We start from the raw sequence: 19,760 nt of genomic DNA on the forward strand, positions 1-19,760 counted from the left end.
CAAATTAACTGGCCATGAAGCAGATTCTCAGCAGGCTGCAATGGAGGGTGTCCCATGTAGTGTCTGCTCTAGCCATTACTAACTGCCAGTGAAACTGAAACCCAGTTACGAGTTCTAAAGCCCAGGCAAAGTTCAGACAATGACTTTGTGAACCTTAAGTCACTTGTAGAAAGCAGTTAATCATGTCTCGTTTGACAGTGCAGACATTTGAGTCCTGATTAAATTTCACCTACAGTGAATCCTTAGCTTGGACCCCATGTTACTAACAGGCCACTATTTGAACTCCTGAAATGTTGGTTCTGTCATTGTATTTCCTGACTGCCTTTTTAAAATAGCTAGTGTTTTAGAAAGAAGAAGTTGAGCCGTGATAACCGATCCTTTATGTCCCTTCTGTTTGGATAAAATCTCATGATTAAAACCTAATCTTGTGTTGAAGGCATACAGGAAATTGATATTATTCCTGAAAATTTTATGCCTCTATAACAAAGGATCCCACTACATTTTGCAAAGGAATGGGTTTTGCTTTCCATGTCAAAGTAACCTGTTGCACATACCACTATGTATAGTCACAGTAAAAATAGTTTTTGAGGCAGACCGAAAGCCACCTAGGATATATGCTTTGAAGGAACATTCTTTAGTACTTGGAGCTCACTCTGTTATGGCTTGTGTTCTCTGACAAGGCTCATGAAGCTTTCGGTTCTGATGCCATTGTTGGAAGCCATTGTGCAGGCAGTGTGTTTTGTCAGTCAGAGAATGCCCCTACACAAGTGACGTGCACCTTTGGAGCTGCAGGGCGAAGATGCGTTGACAAGTGAACACTGTTCATGGTTATCAGTGTAGGTACATCTGTGCTATGTTGCTGCCGCCAAGGTAAAGCTTTTGAGGTTGGCTGTGCAAGATGCACATGAACTCTTGTGCATGGTTCCTGTTGGTAACAGAGCCCCACTCCAACAGTTTTTTTCTGAAACCATGTTTGTATTAATTTATGTTTGATTCTTAAAGTGATATCTTTAGAGGTCTTTGACTTAAAGTTCTGAAAAGCCAGTAGCTAATGAAATTAAAGGTTCCGAATGACTGCTTTATTTTTCGTTCACTAAAGCCAACCAAAAGAGAATAAAAGTGCATTAAGTGAATATTTCAGCTGAGTGGTTAAGCATTAGGAATGTTTTTGAAATCCAGACCCTTTGGATCCCTGTTAAACCATCAGTGCTCTGTGTGTTCCCCATCCCCCTTATGCAAATTCTGTAGTCTCTACATCTGGAAAGTACATACAGCTGCCTACTTACTGATAAGTGAAGTACTAGAATGCTTTTATTCTAGGATACTTCTTTAAGTAGAGGTGATTTTAGTGGCTTTTGGTTTATGCAAGCATTTCTTTTCCTTTAAATTTGCCAAATAAAAATGGTCACCTAGAGGGCAAAATTAATACACTTCTTAGGGTTTTTGGTATACATCTCAGACTTTTGTCTTTATTCCATTTTCCAACTTCAAATTGTATTTCTCTTTACCTTCTAGGCTTCTATTTCCAGATCAGTCCCTATGCCACTGTCAAACATTTCAGTGCCAAAATCAACTGTTTCACGTGTGCCGTGTAATGTAGAAGGAATAAGCCCTGAACTGGAAAAAGTATTCATTAAGGAAAACAGTGGAAAAGAAGAAGTATCGAAGGTAAGCTTTATTAACATGTTTATAGTTGTTTTCCCTTCATAATCTATAAACATGGGAAACCTTCCTTGTGGCTGAAATTAAAAATCATTTGCTTCAAAGAACTGTTTGAAATTTTTTTTGTGTGTTTTAGGGTGGTGGTTGGAATTTTTTTTGTTCTTTTTTTTTTTGTTCTCTTTTTCATTTCTAAAGGGCTTCTGGCCAAACGTACTTTGTTTCGAATGCCCTTTCTGCAGCAAACTTGAAAGTTTTTGAATGAAAAGTAAGTGAAAATTTAGATTCTTCAGGCTACAGTAGTAAGTAATTAGAGACCACGAAATTAATTTATTTGCCTTATTTTGCATTCTTTTTCTTAGGCAATATTTAAATTTCCAGTGCTATGCTCTGCTTTTTTGTTTTAATGCTTTTCTTCCATAAACTGAATGTGGACCATTTTACTTCCATGAAACCACTGTGGTACGTCATGGGAGATCTCCATGTGGGAAATGCTGATGAAAGAGCAAGTGTAGCTTATGCAGGAGAACTGGAGGATTGGAATTGTCACTGAGGAGCACTGGGGTGCTTAGATGACACTTAAAATGGGAAATACTTGGTTTACAGCTACTGTTCCCTAAATAGCCAATAAAATTTTCTGCTGTGGAATAAGCTACCATTTCTTCTAATGTTCTCTAAGATGTAGGTTCTTTTCTTGTGAACGGTCATGCAATAGCAATTCAATGTATAAGACAAGCTGTAAAACTTCAGTTGGAGATTTAAGGTTCCAGAAACTGATATTTGTAGTCCTTCATTTCAGCAGTAAACTTTAAAAGTTTTAGAATAGTCTTGGCTTCTCCAGAGACTTAGTTGTGTGGACAAAGCAGTCTTAAGAATTAAATACTGTACTAATAGAAGTTGTATGCTAAGTTTGCTTTGCTAAGGCTGGCTCATCCCTTCAGGAAGGGGTGTGTGTCGTAGCAGGGGCATAAGGAAAAAAAAACAAACGTACAAACCCAAACAGAAACCCCCAATCAATAAACCTTGTTGGACCATGTCCAAAAGAGTATAAAAAGGTATGTATTTCAGTGCCACCATTGATGTTGCTTCGGCTAGAATTGTACTCTCCTACAGTTAGAGGACATTTCATTTATTATCAGACAAATTACCTTCGTAAATGTTGTCCTTGGGCTCTAACAGCTTATTGCTTGGGATGCAGTCTCCTAAGTTACTGAATGTACTGGCTGTGATCCAGCAAAACAGTTAAGCACATACTTAAGTGCATTGTTGGACTGGGGCCAGAGGTGCTCAGCAGTTTATGCAACCAAGGCAATAGTGAACCCTCCTCCAAACATCTAGCTAGGGAAAGTCTTCAAACACAAAAGAAAGTCATAAATTAGACATTCCCCTTGAAGTCAAGTCCATCTTTGTGGGTAGAGGGTTGTTTCCTGCTATGTAACTGTTGATTTCTGTGAAGTCTAGTCCAGTGGGACCTAAAGTCGGCCTCCTAGCACTGTCTTTGAGCCTACTAGATCTCATAGCTTGCTTACAGAAGATCATAACAAGAGTAATTTACTCAATCTTACTGCTGATGAACTTTCTCCTAGTACAATAATTTAGCTTCTTTTTGGCCTGGAGGAGTTGGGGAAGCTAGGTTGAAGGTTAGGAGTTACTGAACAAAAGATAAACCATAGGAAACCAAACTTCATAAATTTGATTTCTGCCATTCTTTCTTGCTGTATTTTTAGAAAGGATTTTAAAATAGCAGTCAAAGGTAGTTGGTTGCTGTGGGTGATGTGTGAAGGATAAATTATTCTAAAGACTTGGTTTTAAGATTAGTGTGTATCTAAAGTTTCAGGTGTTTTCTTTTAACGTGTTTCCACGTTTACTTCACAGTTTTAACAGTGCATGTTCAAACCTTAATTTTCGTGTGATCTATCCAGGTGCATAAAACAGTTTATGCACTATTGGGAAGCTGTATTCGTTTGCCAGGGAAGGTTTGGGGAATAACATACCGCCTGCTTAAACACATGGAGAAGGAATACTACCTGTGTTTTAGGTGCAGCTCTCTACCTAATTTTTTATTTTTATTCTTTTTCTTCAAATGTGGGCACCATTCTAGTAGCATTCTGGTTCCTTCCATTTCAGTTCAATAACCAAGTTTGTGCTGTCCAAAGTAAAATAAAATGTGTTTTAGTTCAGTTAACTTTTAAAAATTTTAGCCTAGTGTTCCTAAATTTTTCCTATTAGTCTCTCATTTCTTCAGTATAAACTTGTGATTTTAATTAATTTTTTTTTACCTGCTTCTTAGTTCATACATTGAAATTGGACTAGATGACATAGAGGACAAAAATAAGATTAAGGTTAAGTTTTATGGATAGATTTATGGATAATACATGAATTGCTTTTTTAAATTTACCTCCCAGTTAAAAGGGGTAACCAGTGATACTTTCTTGCCAGTTCCATACTTCATTGCTTAGTCTTCAGATACACAAACCAGTTTAGTTTAGTTTTTAGACTTGTTTTTCAGTTTTGTAGGGTATGATGTTACATACTTACTGCTTTTCTTTTTGCTGACTTGAACTTTTGTAATCCTGCTTTAAAAATGTATAAATTGATTTAGAATATGTCTTCTGACTTCGTTTGTTTTGTTGGTTTTTTTTTAATACTCTTTTTCTTAATATTTTAATGATAACTAATTGTACTTTTACAATTTCTATAAAAGGAAGAATAATCATTTAGACATTAGTCTTGTTATGTTTGTGTTTCATAAAGATAGTTGATGATACAGTAATGTCATTATGTCATTACCTTTTAATAATTGACCATAAAGTTTAGAGGCATTGCATTGTAAGTGGTCAAAATATGCCAGATATTTAATTCTTTTCAGTTTAGCCATGTATGTATGTAATTTTTCAGATCATTCACCTTGCTTAGGTAGCTGAAGGTGTTCTCCTTTTTTCTTTCTTTCTTTCATAAAACTGAGTTAAAGTTGGCGGTTTGAGTCACTTCTTGATCACCTCTTTGTCCTCAGGTTTATTAATAAACTTTAAATTAATTTTCTAATGCATTTATTCAGAGATCCTGGATATATTTTTCCTTCCTGTTTTATAGCTTGTTAAACCAGCCTTCCAGGAAACTGTGGTGGCATGTCTGTGTTCCCACTGTAACTTGTAAGAGGGAATCCGTTTTTTGTGAAGTAGTGGCAGGCTTTTGTTCTTTGTCTCCTTGTGACTCCACAGTACAAACGTTGGAGACTTGGGTACAATAAGTTGATGGACTTACTGTAGGGAGTGGGGGGTAAGAGGTGTTCCCTCTTGCAGAATATACTGCAAAATAATGAAAAATGCCCCGTAGCAGGACACAAACAAGTTCATGCATCTTCTATTCAGAAAAAAACCCCAACCATCACCAGAACTGTCTTGAGTATACTGAAGTAATTAGAAATGAAGCAATTTTGGTGGACTATCATGCAGTATAAGTAAAAAGATAAATGTGTTTGATTTCTAATGCTTCTAGAAATAGCAAGGTGGTTTTATGTACCTGTCAGAAAACTTAATCCTGTAATAAAGGGACTTTTTCTAATTTGTACAGATAGAGAGGATCCTCACATCTTCATATTCTTCATCTGAAAAGTCTTTTTTTTCCCAAGTGTTCCTTCCCATGATACATTATGATTTTTTGCACTTGCACCTTACCAAATTCATTGATCGCTTCACTGATGCTAGAAGGAAGAATTGGTTTCTTATGTCTGCCTTTGTGTTCCAGAGAACAGTTTTCAAATCAAAAGCATTGAATGCTTTGCTCTCAAGAAATTGTCTCCCAAACACACATAAGGCTTCTTAAGAACAGATTATTTTTAAGGCTCCCATTGGTATATTATATCATAGCAGCATTCTTGATGCTACTAAGTAAGGGTGTTCTTGGGTTTTTTTCCATTAGAAAGATCGATACTGAAAACAAAGTGGTGAATTTTAACAGTGTATTGAGAAATGCATGCTCTTGTCAAATTGAGCATTTCAATACCTTTGCAGGGAGATGAGGGTAGTAACTGTGTCCTAGAACATACTGTCCCACAGGGGTTGGCAGGTTTCCTGTCAGAATGCATTTGGCATAAGTATAATATATGACTGGACACTTTTGTAAAGAAACCCCAAAACCCAACCTATAGAACGCAGTAATTGCTAGTGGTTTTACATGCATTGAGCATTATGGAATCTAATAGCAGCTGTACCAAATTAGTTGCCCTATTTCTTATGTTGTAAGGTTATGAGGATTTTGGTTTTTAGAATAGTTTAGGCATGACTCATGGTAAGTAACTCCTAAAGTATGTTTTTATGTTGATCAGATTTAATACATAAAGTTTTAAGAAGTAGAATACTTGTAGTTGGTATTTTTCATGCAGATTTTGTACTTCTCAAAACTTGGATTCAATATTAAGGAAAATATACGTACAGAAGCACAGTAATCTCAATTAGTTGGTATTTTCTATGCCTTAAAAGTTACTTAACTTGGAAAGAGTGATAAATATTTAGCTTTTTCGGCTTGTATATATATTTAGAGGCATGACTAAAAATATGGATGACTTTTTGTACCTCACCTTTTAATTCAGCAGAGGTTGAAATATGTGATTTGGGATATACTTCCTGACTGCAGACTGTGTTGTTCCTCTGGGTGTGGAAGAACATCTTTGTTATCCTGAAGTCTTTAATTATGTAATCCGCTTACTGTTTGTTTCACTCCCTGGAATCTTTGTTTTACCTGTTATATAGAGCATAGCATAGGCACTTTATGAACAGTTGTTAGAATCATAGAATAGTTAGGGCTGAAAAGGACCTTAAGATCATCAAGTTCCAACCCCCCTGCCATGGGCGGGAACGTCTCCCGATAAACCGTGCCACCCAAGGCCTCGTCCAACCTGGCCTTGAACACTGCCAGGGATGGAGCATTCACAACTTCCTTGGGCAACCTATTCCAGTGCCTCACTACCCTAACAGGAAAGAAAACTAAACTGCCCCTGTTTAAGTTTGAGCCCGTTACCCCTTGTCCTATCACTACAGTCCCTAATGAATAGTCCCTCCCCAGCATCCCTATAAGCCCCCTTCAGATACTGGAAGGCTGCTATGAGGTCTCCACGCGTTGTTTTTGTTTTCTTTTCATTACATATGTGTCCTAATGCCCACTTTGAAGTCATAAATCTGAATTTCTTCCTGGGTTTTTGCTTCTGTATAATAGGAGAGTGTCTGAAATTTTGTTCTCTTTTTATTACACCTGTGTAAGAAGAAAGATGGTATTATCTAAACTTTATGAATGGAGAGACATAAATCCATCAGGCTTCAATAAATGTGATTCTTGCGTAACCTGGGAAACTGGATGCCATTTTAGGAATTTAGAGTGCAGCTCCCATGGTCTCCTTCTGCATCTTTGGATGCTGAAGACTTTTGCACATCAGTCCTATATAGACTGGTCATCCAGAAAAAATACTATAGAAGAGAGAGCTTGGTTCAGATGACTTCTTGGCACTTCATAGAATTTTTGTGGTAGAGACAGAAATGAAAATACTGTTCTGCATGGCAGTTATTTTTTTTTTTGGTTACATTAATTATGAGAGTGTTTTCTTTCTACAACTTCAGTCTTGGTTTTACATCTCCTCTCTCTGTGTAACAAATGATATAATGCTTCAGGTCTATCTTGTGCATTGAATAAGTCATGATGAGAATAGCAACATGTTGTAACGCATATGCAGTGTCAGTTGAGCTGTTGGAACAGACCACACAGTTGTGTCCAGACTTTTCCAGCATTTGATGTAGCAACTGTAATATTCTCTTAATAGTGCGTTTCTTTGCTCTTAATTGAAATGTGAAATGGTATTAACTGGAAGGATCAGAAGAAGTAAAAGTATCTTCCTGCCTCTTTACCTCTTTGTATGTGGTGGTTTTCTGGATAGACTGTTGCTGAAAAGAGGAGAATGCAATGCTAGGCAAATAGGTTTCATGCCCTCATCATTATCAAAAGTGTTGAATTTTAGTCTCTGGAACAAGTTGTCATAGTTTTGGAATATATGGGAAGAGAAAAGCAATAAAATTCAAATATTCACTTGAAGCGAGAAGGAAAAAGATGTTACTTTTCTGTAGATAGAACATTTAAGCTGTTCTCTGGCTTGGATACAATCCTCACTGAACTGGGGGGAGAAAAATTGTATTTAAATCTCACAGACATTTTTTTCTGCTTCACTTTTAAACAGATCTGTAATTCTCATTTGATTTCTTGCATTTAAAGCAGCACGGTCTTTATGAAAGCTACTTTTTCCACTGGGAAGGACAAGTAGAGCGTGCCAGTCTATTACTGTGAAGATGTCTACACAGTGTATTGGGGAATGGGATGCAAGATCACTCTGACCAGTGCCAACTAGAACAGTACGCGCAGGCAGTGCTTACTAGCCTTGGTTCAAGACAAAGCTTGTGAATCTTGTGTAAGCCTGTGCTTCATCTACTTGCCATTTTGTCAGAGGTCACCTCCAGAACTGAAGAATGGAATGTAGAGGTGTGCTAGAGAATTACAACTTACTAGCAAAATTTGGGTGATTTCACTTATAATTGTAATTTAGTTGGTTGTTACAGCAATAGTGTGCCATTGCATCTGCCTTTTTTTTTTTTTATTTAATCCAAATGTGATCTTTGTCAGAGTACTTGTTTTTCTTTCAGCGTAAGAGTGGCCTTCATTGAAAATTACATTACAAAGTGTAGAGATTGATTTACTGGGGAGGTTTGCTTTTTAAAACTAATATAAAAGCATACTGCTAGCATATGTTGAAGTGCATTCTGGTGTTAACTTTCCATTAAGAGTATATAGTTGGCTTGGAACATCTGCACATTGTCCCAGCATTCAGTGTAATTAATCTATGATGTGCCCATTGTACATTGCGTTGTTTTCTTGTGTAAAAGTTGTTATTTCAAAAATGCCTTGTTTGCTGTTCTTGAGACCTTGCCACATTATTTCAGCTATGAGTGCTACAGGATCACATTGCTTAGTAGTTTGATATTTTCTCTGTAACCTGAATTGCTTGTTTCTCTTGCAGCCTTTGGATATCCCTGATGGTCGAAGGGCCCCATTACCTGCTCACTACCGTAGTAGTAGTACACGAAGCATTGACACTCAGACTCCATCTGTCCAGGAGCGCAGCAGCAGCTGCAGCAGTCATTCACCATGTGTCTCTCCCTTTTGCCCTCCTGAATCTCAGGATGGGAGTCCTTGCTCAACAGAAGATTTACTCTATGATCGTGATAAAGGTGAGAGTAGAATGACCTGCCTTTACCTATGGGAGGCATGTGGTGTCCTGCTTTTACAACTACCTTCATTTTATTCATTACATCAGTTTTTGTTTTTGTTTGATGGTTGTGGAGGGATTGAGGATTTATCTTAAAATTGGTTTTGTTTGTTTACATATCTTTTTCCCTCTTGTTTGTGAAACTTCACAAACATCTTCCATAAATACGTCAGAGGAGCACAGCAAACAGTCTTAACTATTTATGAAGATTCTAATGTGAAGAATTCAGACTGTAACATGTTTATGTTTAAAAAAAGGTTTCAAGAAGGCCTGTGGTAGACTGTATGTATTCATCATGGGTGAGTTACTTGTTGATCAAAATGGTGATGAAGTAATTTTTGGACTGCTTTTTAAAGTACTCTGCCTCTGAACACTTGCATTCCACTTGAAGCTATTTGGTGAGGTGCTCAGATACGAGCTTGAACAATCTGATGGGGAGTAATTACTTGTGTGTGTATGTTGCATAACAACGCAAAATTTCTTAATAATTTATGTGTTTATATGTCAATATCTTGTGCCTTTTTTTTTTTTCCAAAGTCTGTAAAATGTCATTTAGTTTTGTAGAGGGAGTAAACTAGAGCTTACATGTTCTGACACAACACACAGTATGAAAATACATGCACCAGCATAAGAAGACTTGATTTTTTTGGGCAACTGTTAGCTAATGAAATGATCCTTGAGCTTCTTGACAGCTAGTTGGAAACACAGGCTTTAGTTCTGAGGGATACAGGATTTGTGTAAAACGTGCAAGCTAAGAGTAGTAAGTTTCACAGAGAAAACAGGATTTTAAAATTTAATTTAGATTTACAGATGAGCTAAAGACAGCACTATATTGAGGTTGTAAGTAAAGTTACGCTTTTTCTGCAAGTATTGTCTGTTTAATAATTTTTAAAGTAACTTGGGAATAAGATTGGGGGCATCAGGAGAAGTACTCGGTTTCTGAAAAGTATTGCTTTCCCATCTTGGATTTAAAAGGAAGTAGTGAAAAACAAATCCACCTGCCCAAGTCGTGGATTGAGGGTGGCTTGTGTGAGTTAACCACAACAAAGCAAAAGTTGTAGCTCGACATGATGGTTGGCCCAGCTCCAAAAATAACAAAGGTATCAGCTCCCTCCAGACTTCTCTTTCTTATGGTATGCATGTGAGTTGTAATGTGTCGTCAAGACTGAATCACTACAGAGATATCCACTAAGGTGTTAGCATACAAGGAAACGTCTAGACAGGTTAATTTGTTCATATTTGTGCTGATAACAAGTATAAGTTAAAAAGCAAGGAAATGAAAAGAACAATTCCTTGTGCAGTTAGCACTCAGTTATCACAGTAATTGGAATTTTCAGTTGTACTTTATTGGCAGTAGTGTATCTAACCTTCTTAATGCTTTTCAGTGGTTTTTATCTCCTGTCGTGGATTTTTTGAACAGCTAATCGGAGTAAAATTTACTGCTGAGGTTCACAATGAATAGATACTTATTTGTGGATTTTGGCTTTAGAACTGGCTTTAATGCTAGGTTTGTATCAAAAGCCTGCTTTAATCATAGCATAGGTGATGGTGATAAACAGCCAGCTTTGTAAAGTTAAAATAATTGCATTTCTAAATCAGTTTAAGGTACTTAATACCGTGCTTATGAAAAAGCTTGAAGTGTTTATCACAACTTTGTTCTGTAAGGACAAGATAGAAAAATATGTAGTTGTTTCTAAGAGAAAGTAATTTCCTCAGAGGTTGTAAAAACGTAATCAGAAAGGCACCTTTTGCTCTCAGATCATGAAGATCCCATAGGCCAATTGCTCTGCATATTATCTTAAAAAATAGTTAAATATGAGGGATATAGGTAGAAATTACAAGGGAATAGCAAGCTTTGAGAGCTTAACATCTGTTGTCAATGTTAACTGCTTTATGAAACAAAACTCAATAGTTTTCACACCTTCATTTTAAAGGTCTTTGTGATGCTAGAATAAAACCTGTGGGTTTGCTGTCAGGCCTGTTAGGTTTTGAAAAACTTGTTGTATAACTGAACACAGACACTTTAAACCCAAGATATTTTCCTGATACTTTTCTCAAGTTGAGGTTTTATTTCCTCTCTATGGGAATAACTTGGCTTTACCATTTAAAAAATATAATTATCAGCTTTATGAATGCTCCTGACTGTGTTGCTGAATAGGAAGGGGAGGTTCGTAACTTCACCGAGACACATGAGCAGTGAGAGGAGCCAGCACTGGGTACAGGCACAGCACTGCTTTACATTTCTAAAGCATCTTCTATTTATTGTGCAAAGCTGTGCTTTGGCCTGAGGCCCTAGCAGCTGCTCTTTGGACTGTATCAGCTGTTTGGTTTACCTTTTCTGTGAGAAGCTTCTAAACCTTTTGAATGTTTCAAAAAAAAAAGTGAAAACTAGATTTCAGAAGAGGCCCACAATAACTGCTCCAAATGGAGTGGTGATACTGAATGGTATTGATTGGAGTGGAGAGGGAAGGGTGGGAAAGAAGATGTTTTAATGGCACCTGGCTTTATGATTTTGTTTTGTAGTATCACTCTATTGCAAGGTAAGTGACTGCCTTGCTGCATTAAAGCTACTGGTTTCACTAGATCAGTTTTATGATATTCTGCTCCATAAGATTATAATTCAGAGTGCTGCACAGCATACTTAGCAGCTGTGACAGAGGTAAAGTTCAAAGGCATCCTTAGGTACAAGCAGATGAAATTCACCTTTTTGGTACAAAACCAGACAGTATAAGCTGTTTTTCAGGGATTTTGATTTAGATGCTTTTGTGTAGCATTGTATATTTCCACTGTTGTTAGCAGGCTGTTACAAACAACATGTTCGTGAAGGTGAACTGAAGATACATTTTAACTTCTGGGCATCTGATTCATAGTTTTTAAAATTAAAATGCTATGTGAAGTCTTTGGATAGTTTTAAGAAACAGGTATTTTTGAGTCTATCAAAACAAATCTCATGGCTCACTGGCAGTGTTTCTTGTTTCCTTTAAGTTTTGTCACTTAAAGCCCTGTTTTACAGATTCTTTTTGTTCTCATATATGCAAGGTACAATTTGTGATATTAAGTCTTCTGCTTAAAATAGTATCTTTAGTGTTTAATTACAATCTTGAACATTTTCTAGATAACAGCATACACCCATTTTGAATATTTAGGTTTATAAATTCTGTGTAATAAGGCTCCATATTGTCTGCTATGTGGTTATGGTAACAAAACTCACTTTAAAGGTTACATCTGTTAATCTTCAATCATTGTCATCTTAATGAAATTCGATTAGTTGGCTGAAATACGCCAGCGGAGCACACCCTACTGGTGGAAGGGTGGAAGATACAGATGTGTCCTCTAATATGCAGGCTCCTGCACCGCTGCCTCTGAGACAGTAAAAAAACCCATGTGTAAATGGCACAGTTTGAGAATACGCATTTGTAGTGTCATTAAGGATCAGTAACGTGACAGTTTAGCACTTAAGAGCTTACAGGATGCACAAGTGGAGACTGGCTTAAGCTGTAAGTTCCACCTCTTGCCACTTCAATTCATTGTGTGTTTGCCCAGTACCCTTTTGTTCTCACACTGCTGCTGTACGTGTAGAACTAGCACCAAGCTTGTACATGTGAGCCTCCTAATAATCACACGTACTTTTCAAACAGTAGTGTGGTGTGCATTTGGTCAAAATGAAAGGCTTAGAAACTTAGAAAACTGAAAGCAGGGAGGGTAAAGAGAACAACAGAATGGTTAAATTATCCCATATAATTTTTTTTCAGTTGTTTGACAGCTGTCTTATATAGGAAGTTTCAGCCAGACAGGGCTGAATAAACTGAAAACTTGATTGAAAACTGAACTGGCTAGACAAGACTCTAAATCTTCCAAGAACTGACTTTGAATTCCATTTGATTCTTTCCTTGGATGTATTTCCACAGTTTTCCACTACTTGGTGGAATGAACAGTAGCACATTTTATGTCTCAAGTTTTTAAATAGAAACTTGGATCTTCAATTTTAAATATTAGAAGGAGGAAACAAACTGTCTGGGTTCTGTTAATGATTTCTGAGTTTGAAATGAGCTGTGAGGGCCAGCAGTGGAAAAGTGCCAACAGGACCATCATGCTCCCAGCTTGGCAAATATCTGTGTTGTCTCTCAGCTTTTTCTGCCTTTATATAGTTAACACCTAAATTCTGTAAATCGAAGTTCTGTGTTCACTCCTCAGCAAGAAAATGCTTGAATAATCAATACACTGCTGAGGTTCACTTCAACTGGAGAGGTGTTTGTGTTTTTTTTCTCATATCCTTCATAGTAAATCTCCAAAGGGAAGTGTGATATTTGAGCTGGTTTGTGTCTTGTACGGGAGATGTTTCAAAACTTCTAATGATCAGCCTTTGTATTTGAGTCATGGTTATAAAGAAGTTTATGTAGTTACTGTTTGTAAGCTGTTAAAGACAAATCTAAATGCTTCAGTGAATCTAGATCATAGTGCTTGGAGCTTTGCTTGGTTTTCCACTGTTGCTGGAAAGGCACAGTGAGCAACACCAGAATAAACAAAGGTATCTGAGTTTAAAATGGCAAGGTACCCCACATCGGTAGGAGAACTCAAAAGGAGCTAAAGCAAGAGCAGTTATTTCTTTATAAATAAGGTGTGTTTATAAGTTAGGGGATACTTCCCCCCTTGCTATTTTGTTTCATTTGATTAATTGTAAGCCCAAGCAAAGATTAGGAGTCACTGATAGTAGGCCGAGATAGATGTTGCTCTTTGAAAAGGTAGAAGCTACTGCAGAAGGCTACTTTTCTGTAATTATTTTTATACATACTTTATTGAATATCATGTTGTCAAGATGAGTGTTTAAAGTGAACTCTTTCACAATATTAAATTTTCAGGTTTTTGTACTTCTTTCATCACCAGAGTTGAGCCTTCTCTCTTAAATTTTCCTGGAAGTATAAAGAAACATGCCTATTGCCTTGGATCCTAGCTCTTTGCACCTTTAGTTCTAAGTGTGTCTAGAAAAATATACACAAGACAGCTAGACTTCTGAAGAATACCTGTATCATGTAGTTAGCAGTGATGAGAGAATTGAATAGTGACAGCTTGAGTTTTGGATAATAAACAACTTCACAAAAGCAGCTAAGGTTGGACATTGTAATGATGAGTTATCAGCACCTGTGTTACAAACATGTTCTGTTTCTTTGCAACTTCTATTCAGTAGACTAACAAAGTGAAGCATTATGTTTAAGATACATGCTGTATACACACATCTTCAATACTTGTGTTTATACAGTGAGAAGGCATATTATCATTACCACTCATAGTTCTTCTTGCATGTATTATGCATATTACCTTGTTCATTTATGTTTTTGGAAATACATAATAAAGAACATACTTGTTTCCAGGATCACAGCTCTGCTTTGTTCTGTTTGCAGTATTCTGGATAAAAATATCCTCCTGTTACGTGTTGTTATATGATAGATTACTGCTGCACTGAAGCTTTTATTCAGAAGAAATGTGCTATACAGGGGTGTTAGAAATAGCCTGCAATAAAGGAAGCATTGTTGTGGAAGCAAGCGAGCATAGTGGCTAAACTGTGAAAAAAGGCATCTTGTTTGGAAATCGAATTTAATTAAAAGCACTCTCAATCTCTAGTAATATAACTGCTTTAAATTTTCAGACAGTGGGAGTAGCTCACCGTTGCCCAAGTATGCTTCATCTCCCAAACCAAACAACAGCTACATGTTCAAACGAGAGCCCCCAGAGGGATGTGAGCGAGTGAAGGTCTTTGAGGAAATGTCGTAAGTAATGCCTTTTATATCAGCTGGTATCTGCAAAGCAGTAAACCTGTTTACTGAGCCTGTTCAACTGCAGATGAATAAACTATTCCAGCTGATGAGTTTTTCAGGAGCAAACTATTCTTAGAGTTTGTGCAGAAGAGAAGTTGAAGTGTTCACGTTGGTTTGAAGAGGAAGTGGAGTCTTTTATGCTTGAACTCTTTTTGTGCATTTATAAAAGGCAGCAAAAATCCAAGCAGAAAAGATAAGGTACATTTAATTTCCTAAGCATTTATAAACCTCTTTCCATATTTTTTTTATTAACTTCTTAAGTGTTCGTGGCTTAAAACAAAAACTCTCCTTGTTATAATTTATCAGTTCCAAGCATAGGTTACATTTTGATACGTATAAAACCTATAAAATGGAATGAAACATACTTAAAGTGTTTGTAGATGATAGTATACTTATGGCATGGACTTCGCTCAATAGTTTTGCTGAGCAAGAAATCGGAAATCAGACTCTTGGACATCACGTCTTCTTCCCCTAGACCCAGCAGTATTTGAGCACATGCTGTCAAGTTGCATGCTTAGCTCCTGTGGATGAAAGAATTAAGCAGGGCACCTTCCTTGCTCTGACAGCATTCATTGCCTGTTGGATGGTGAAGGAGCAGTGCTGGGTTATGGAGGAAGCCTCCAAGACGTATTACACAATGTTGGAAAGGAGAGGACTGTTTCATGGAGGTTCTCAAAGGGATTTAATATGACTAAATGCCTTGTTGCTGCATTGTTATTATTCAAGAAGAATTTGTGCCGCTCTAAATTACTGCAGCGTTTTTTTCACATGTATATGTGCTGCAGATTTTTCTTGCTGGAAGTTGCATGTTTATCCAGTAATTAGTAAGTCATTTTTGTGACGGTGCTATTCTTAATGCTGTGGATCAGTTAGCTGACTACCAATATGGAAGATGTTTGCCCCTCTGTCCAATTAATCCCATTCCTTGTCATTCACATTTTAGCAACGTGTAGAACCACAAAGTTAATGACGTAGGAGACATCTTGGATGGCCAGGTACATAATCCTTTTTCTTGTTGTAGGTCTCGTCAGCCTGTCTCAGCCCCTCTCTTTTCATGTCCTGACAAAAACAAGGTTAATTTCATCCCAACCGGATCAGCTTTCTGTCCTGTAAAACTCCTGGGCCCCCTCCTTCCTGCTTCAGACCTGACACTGAAGAGCTCTCCAAACTCTGGTCAAAGCACAGCTTTGAGCACCCTGACTGTTGAGCAGCTTTCATCTCGGGTTTCTTTCTCATCTCTGTCAGATGACACCAGCACAATGGACTCCCCAGAGGTCCCGGTACAGCAGCCGTCCCCACAGCAGCAGCCGCTTTTGCAAGAAATTCAGACTGAAGAGCATTCCTCTCCTCAGAGCTATGTGTTAATCTAGACCAAGGTGGAGCAGGCCTCTGCCCTGAAACAAGGACTGAGGAGACAGTAGTTCAGATACACTTGCATGAGTTGGCAACCTTTCAGAACAACATGGAATACTTAGCAGCATTCGCAAAAAGTATCTCAACGCTGTTCTTGTCAGGGACAGAATTCACATTCAGCATTTTTTGTGAGAAAGCAGTAATGCCTGCAGAATCCATATACCATTATGCGTTTTAAGTGGAGACTATGCATTTCATAGTATGTTTGACCAGATTAGTACTGTGTCCTGTGTTCTGTTTCAAATTCTACAGTATAAATAAGCTCTATATATATATATATATATAAAAAGAAAAAAAAAAGTTGCCTGTCTGAATAGAAGATGTCTTGCTGTGTTGTGTCCTATGGAAAATACTGTACTTCAGGATTATGTTTACAATTGATCCAGGTGTTTATGTTTCTAACTTCTGTAATACACACAATGCAAAAAAAAAGAAAAAAAAAGAAAAAAAAGTGGCCACAACAGTTGCACAGTGCCCACCCTATGGCCTAGCTTCAGGTACTTCTCTTGAAGTGTAAACTCAGGTAACTTGGAATGTATATCATATTGGGATATAAAATATTTTACAGCTACAAAGCTAAAGAGGGAACATCACTCTTTTGCCTTTCCTTATTTTATGCATTAATATTTCCTCATTACATTCCACTCTCTTGGAATAAGTGCATTCAGATCCAGGTGAACGATGACCCTGGACATGGGTGAACATGAGGAGAACCAGCAAATCTGTGATGTATATCACTTTGTCATGTGCTTACAAGTAAAACAACTGTTGCATTTACTGTCATTTCAATATATGTAAAAATGTGGCATTTAAAGGTTTCAGGTGTTGCTCAGTTAACGACTGTTAAACTGTTGCAAATAAAGTGTCCAGTACTAGGCTGTACATGAGAAACATTCCACGTTGTGTGTGAGAGAATTTTGAAAGACAAGAATGTTTTTGTTCGAGGACAGACATTTTTTTCAGGTTTCACAGAGGGGATGATGGGGATTTCCTCTCGTGTTTTTGTTGGCAATTAAGGATGTGAAATGCTACTGTTACCGTCTAAAAGTCAAATTAATGTTTAGTTTCTCTTTTGGAAATGTCCATTCATTTGCTGGTTGGAAATAGGTTTTCAGATTTTGTCAAGCAGTGTTAGGTGAGCAGCATTTTATTTATGTAGTCAGTAATTGTGTTTTGGGATTAAAGTCCAAAAGTAGCAAGTGGGTGTTCTAAGAAGGGTGGGGAAAACAGTAGTTTTAAGTTCATGTTACTTAATCAAAGCTTCTCCCATAACTTTCAGTTACTTAAGCTGTGTGTGTAAAAGTGTGTTTTTTCCCCCTCCTTAAGTGTGAATAAAAGAAAAATCCTGATGAAATACTCCTGGTTTTGCAGGCTGGACACTTTTTTAAAACAGGACACGGCCAGAATGGGTTAGTGGTGCTCTTCTGTTGTACTGCAACGAGGGGAGCCTTGCTTTCAGAGATAATTTCCTGTGATACAAAGAGGACCCCAAAGGCAAAATGAACTTCATGTTCTTGCTCCATTGCTTTCAGCTCAGTGGAACTACGTTTATGCTGTGTGCTCCTAAGAGAATAAGGTTCACCTTTTCCAGGAATAGAAGAGATTAGTAGCCTGCAGCTACTGAGCATTTAAACTTGCTCCATTATGTTTTTTTCCTCTTTTGATGATGAGATTGCAGGGGGGGTGAGAGGGAGCCACCAATAACTACTCACTGAGTATGTGCTTTCTTTGGAGATAAAGCATTGTTTCCTTTTTATTACTGAGGTTTTGTTAATACTGTCTCACAAGGTGGGATTTGCAGCCTATAAGGTCACTGTTTTTGACTCCCCTTGCAGAAATATAGGAGAGAGAGGTCTGTCTCTAACCGTTTTCATGTGAAAAACCACCTTGAAACACAACAGCCATCTTTAACCCTACTAACCTCAGGCCTAGGTGAAAACACTATATATTTTATAGACTGAAGATAAAGGGGAGAAAATACTCATGATGTAAGTATCGATTCTTTTTAATACTTTTCTTTCTAGATTAACATTGCAGTATGATGATCTTTTTATGCTCTGGTTGTGTCCAGATAAGAAATCATAGTCTCTGTTATTGGTGTTAGGTTACCAGGGGATACGATGAGTGGTTTTTAGATCAGTGATGAATTCTGTACAGTATTTGCAATGCCATTACGTGTTCTCTTTATTTTTTCCACGAGAAACTAAATATTAATTAAATTGCACATTTGTTCTTAGCAGATTTGAAGGTTTTGAACCAAATGTGTTAAAGCTAATGCTTTGCCATGTAAATTTCCCAGCAGTTGTTTATCTCAATTGTATTCTACATCCAGCTGTAGAAATTTGTCAAATATTGTTTAAAGTTTTGTACATAGTTGTACTGTTATTTCTAGCCACTGTGCTGAACAGTATTCAAGTTATCACACAATATTGCTTTACACAAGGAAATGTGTGGCTTTTGTTTTGTATTTTTTTCGGTATAGAAGTTCCTGTGTCTTATTTAAATAAAAATTATAGTTAAAAAAAACCATGGTGGGGGCGATGCACAAAAGCAGTGGTTCATTAACTTGGTTTGGAAACAGTATGAAACAACATACAATGAAAGTAAAGTTTAATACTGTTCCAAATTTACATCTGGAATAATGTCAGTCATGTATCCTTATGACTAGCCTGCTGTGTCTTCTAGAACAAGATAATCTCTTCTCTATGGATTTTTGCATAGCACTTCTAGGAAGGGGAAAAAAATGTAAAAATAGCTGATTACTTAAATATGCTTAAAATAGCATATTTTATTTCTGCATATAACGAGGTTATTCTTTCTTCAGAGCATAGAGAAAACATCATTTAAGCGTTTTTGGAAACTGTGTATCTGCTGCTGTGTTTGTGGTATGGCTAATTTCAAGTTATCTGTTGAAAATTGTGAAAGCCATTAGATGTTTCACTCTGTGAAACTAAACCAAACCCCTAAAGGATGTGGTAGAAATCTACTGACAGTCTTGGTTTTGTGTTGTTTTGTATGAGCCAAATGATTGTCATGTGACTTGCAGAATTATTTCCAGATGGGAGTGAGGGGAGGGAGGAAGAAGAGTATTTAAATACATGTCAATCCTTCAAAGTCAGTGTTTACTGAAGAGCACCATGGCAATGATCGTCAAGAATGGTTTAATGCTTATTATCAGTAAGTAGAAATGTAAGTTTTCATCATCCCAAAGATTACAAGGTTTCAATGTGACTATGTTAAAAACGTTAACTGAAAGCTAACTGAAATGCTGAAAGTCTGGAGCCTCACAGGGCATATCATCCTACCCAGCATGATGTCCTTCAAGTCAGAAACAGCTTTATTTCAGCCGTTTCATCATTGGGGCTTGCTAGGAAATGCTTTGTGACTGCCTTGTCCTCTAAACTGGATTTGGCTGTAGCAGTTTCAGGCTGTCCTTGTGTGGGAGGGTGTTTTCTTCTCAAGAATTGCTTTGATGAGAGCATGTATCTGGTCTGAAAGGACGTGATGCAACTTGTACCACCGGTAACTTTTTCACCATCCCCATGGTGAACCTAGGCCTCGCCTGCTTA

General features: G+C 37.3%; 1 protein-coding gene across 4 annotated transcripts in view; it reads left to right on the top strand.

Annotated features, from left to right (window-relative positions):
* Nucleotides 1–18,717, top strand: part of GLCCI1 (glucocorticoid induced 1) — a 58,009-nt gene extending 39,292 nt beyond the window's left edge. For 2 of the 4 annotated variants that reach the window (XM_061344695.1, XM_061344696.1), the window contains exons 5-8: nt 1,516–1,668; nt 8,717–8,927; nt 14,610–14,730; nt 15,800–18,717. In XM_061344695.1, coding sequence (XP_061200679.1) covers nt 1,516–1,668; nt 8,717–8,927; nt 14,610–14,730; nt 15,800–16,148 — 834 coding nt within the window. In that variant the 3' untranslated portion in view covers nt 16,149–18,717. The remainder of the gene's footprint in view (nt 1–1,515; nt 1,669–8,716; nt 8,928–14,609; nt 14,731–15,799) is intronic. The other 2 variants (XM_061344697.1, XM_061344698.1) reach the window with 1 other exon arrangement.
* Nucleotides 18,718–19,760: the final 1,043 nt, after the last annotated feature.

The sequence above is a fragment of the Neopsephotus bourkii genome, unplaced genomic scaffold (genome assembly GCF_033783945.1).
Source record: "Neopsephotus bourkii isolate Nb327-2 ecotype Australia unplaced genomic scaffold, CSIRO-AGI_Nbou_v1 NB_233, whole genome shotgun sequence".
NCBI classification, from domain to species: domain Eukaryota; kingdom Metazoa; phylum Chordata; class Aves; order Psittaciformes; family Psittacidae; genus Neopsephotus; species Neopsephotus bourkii.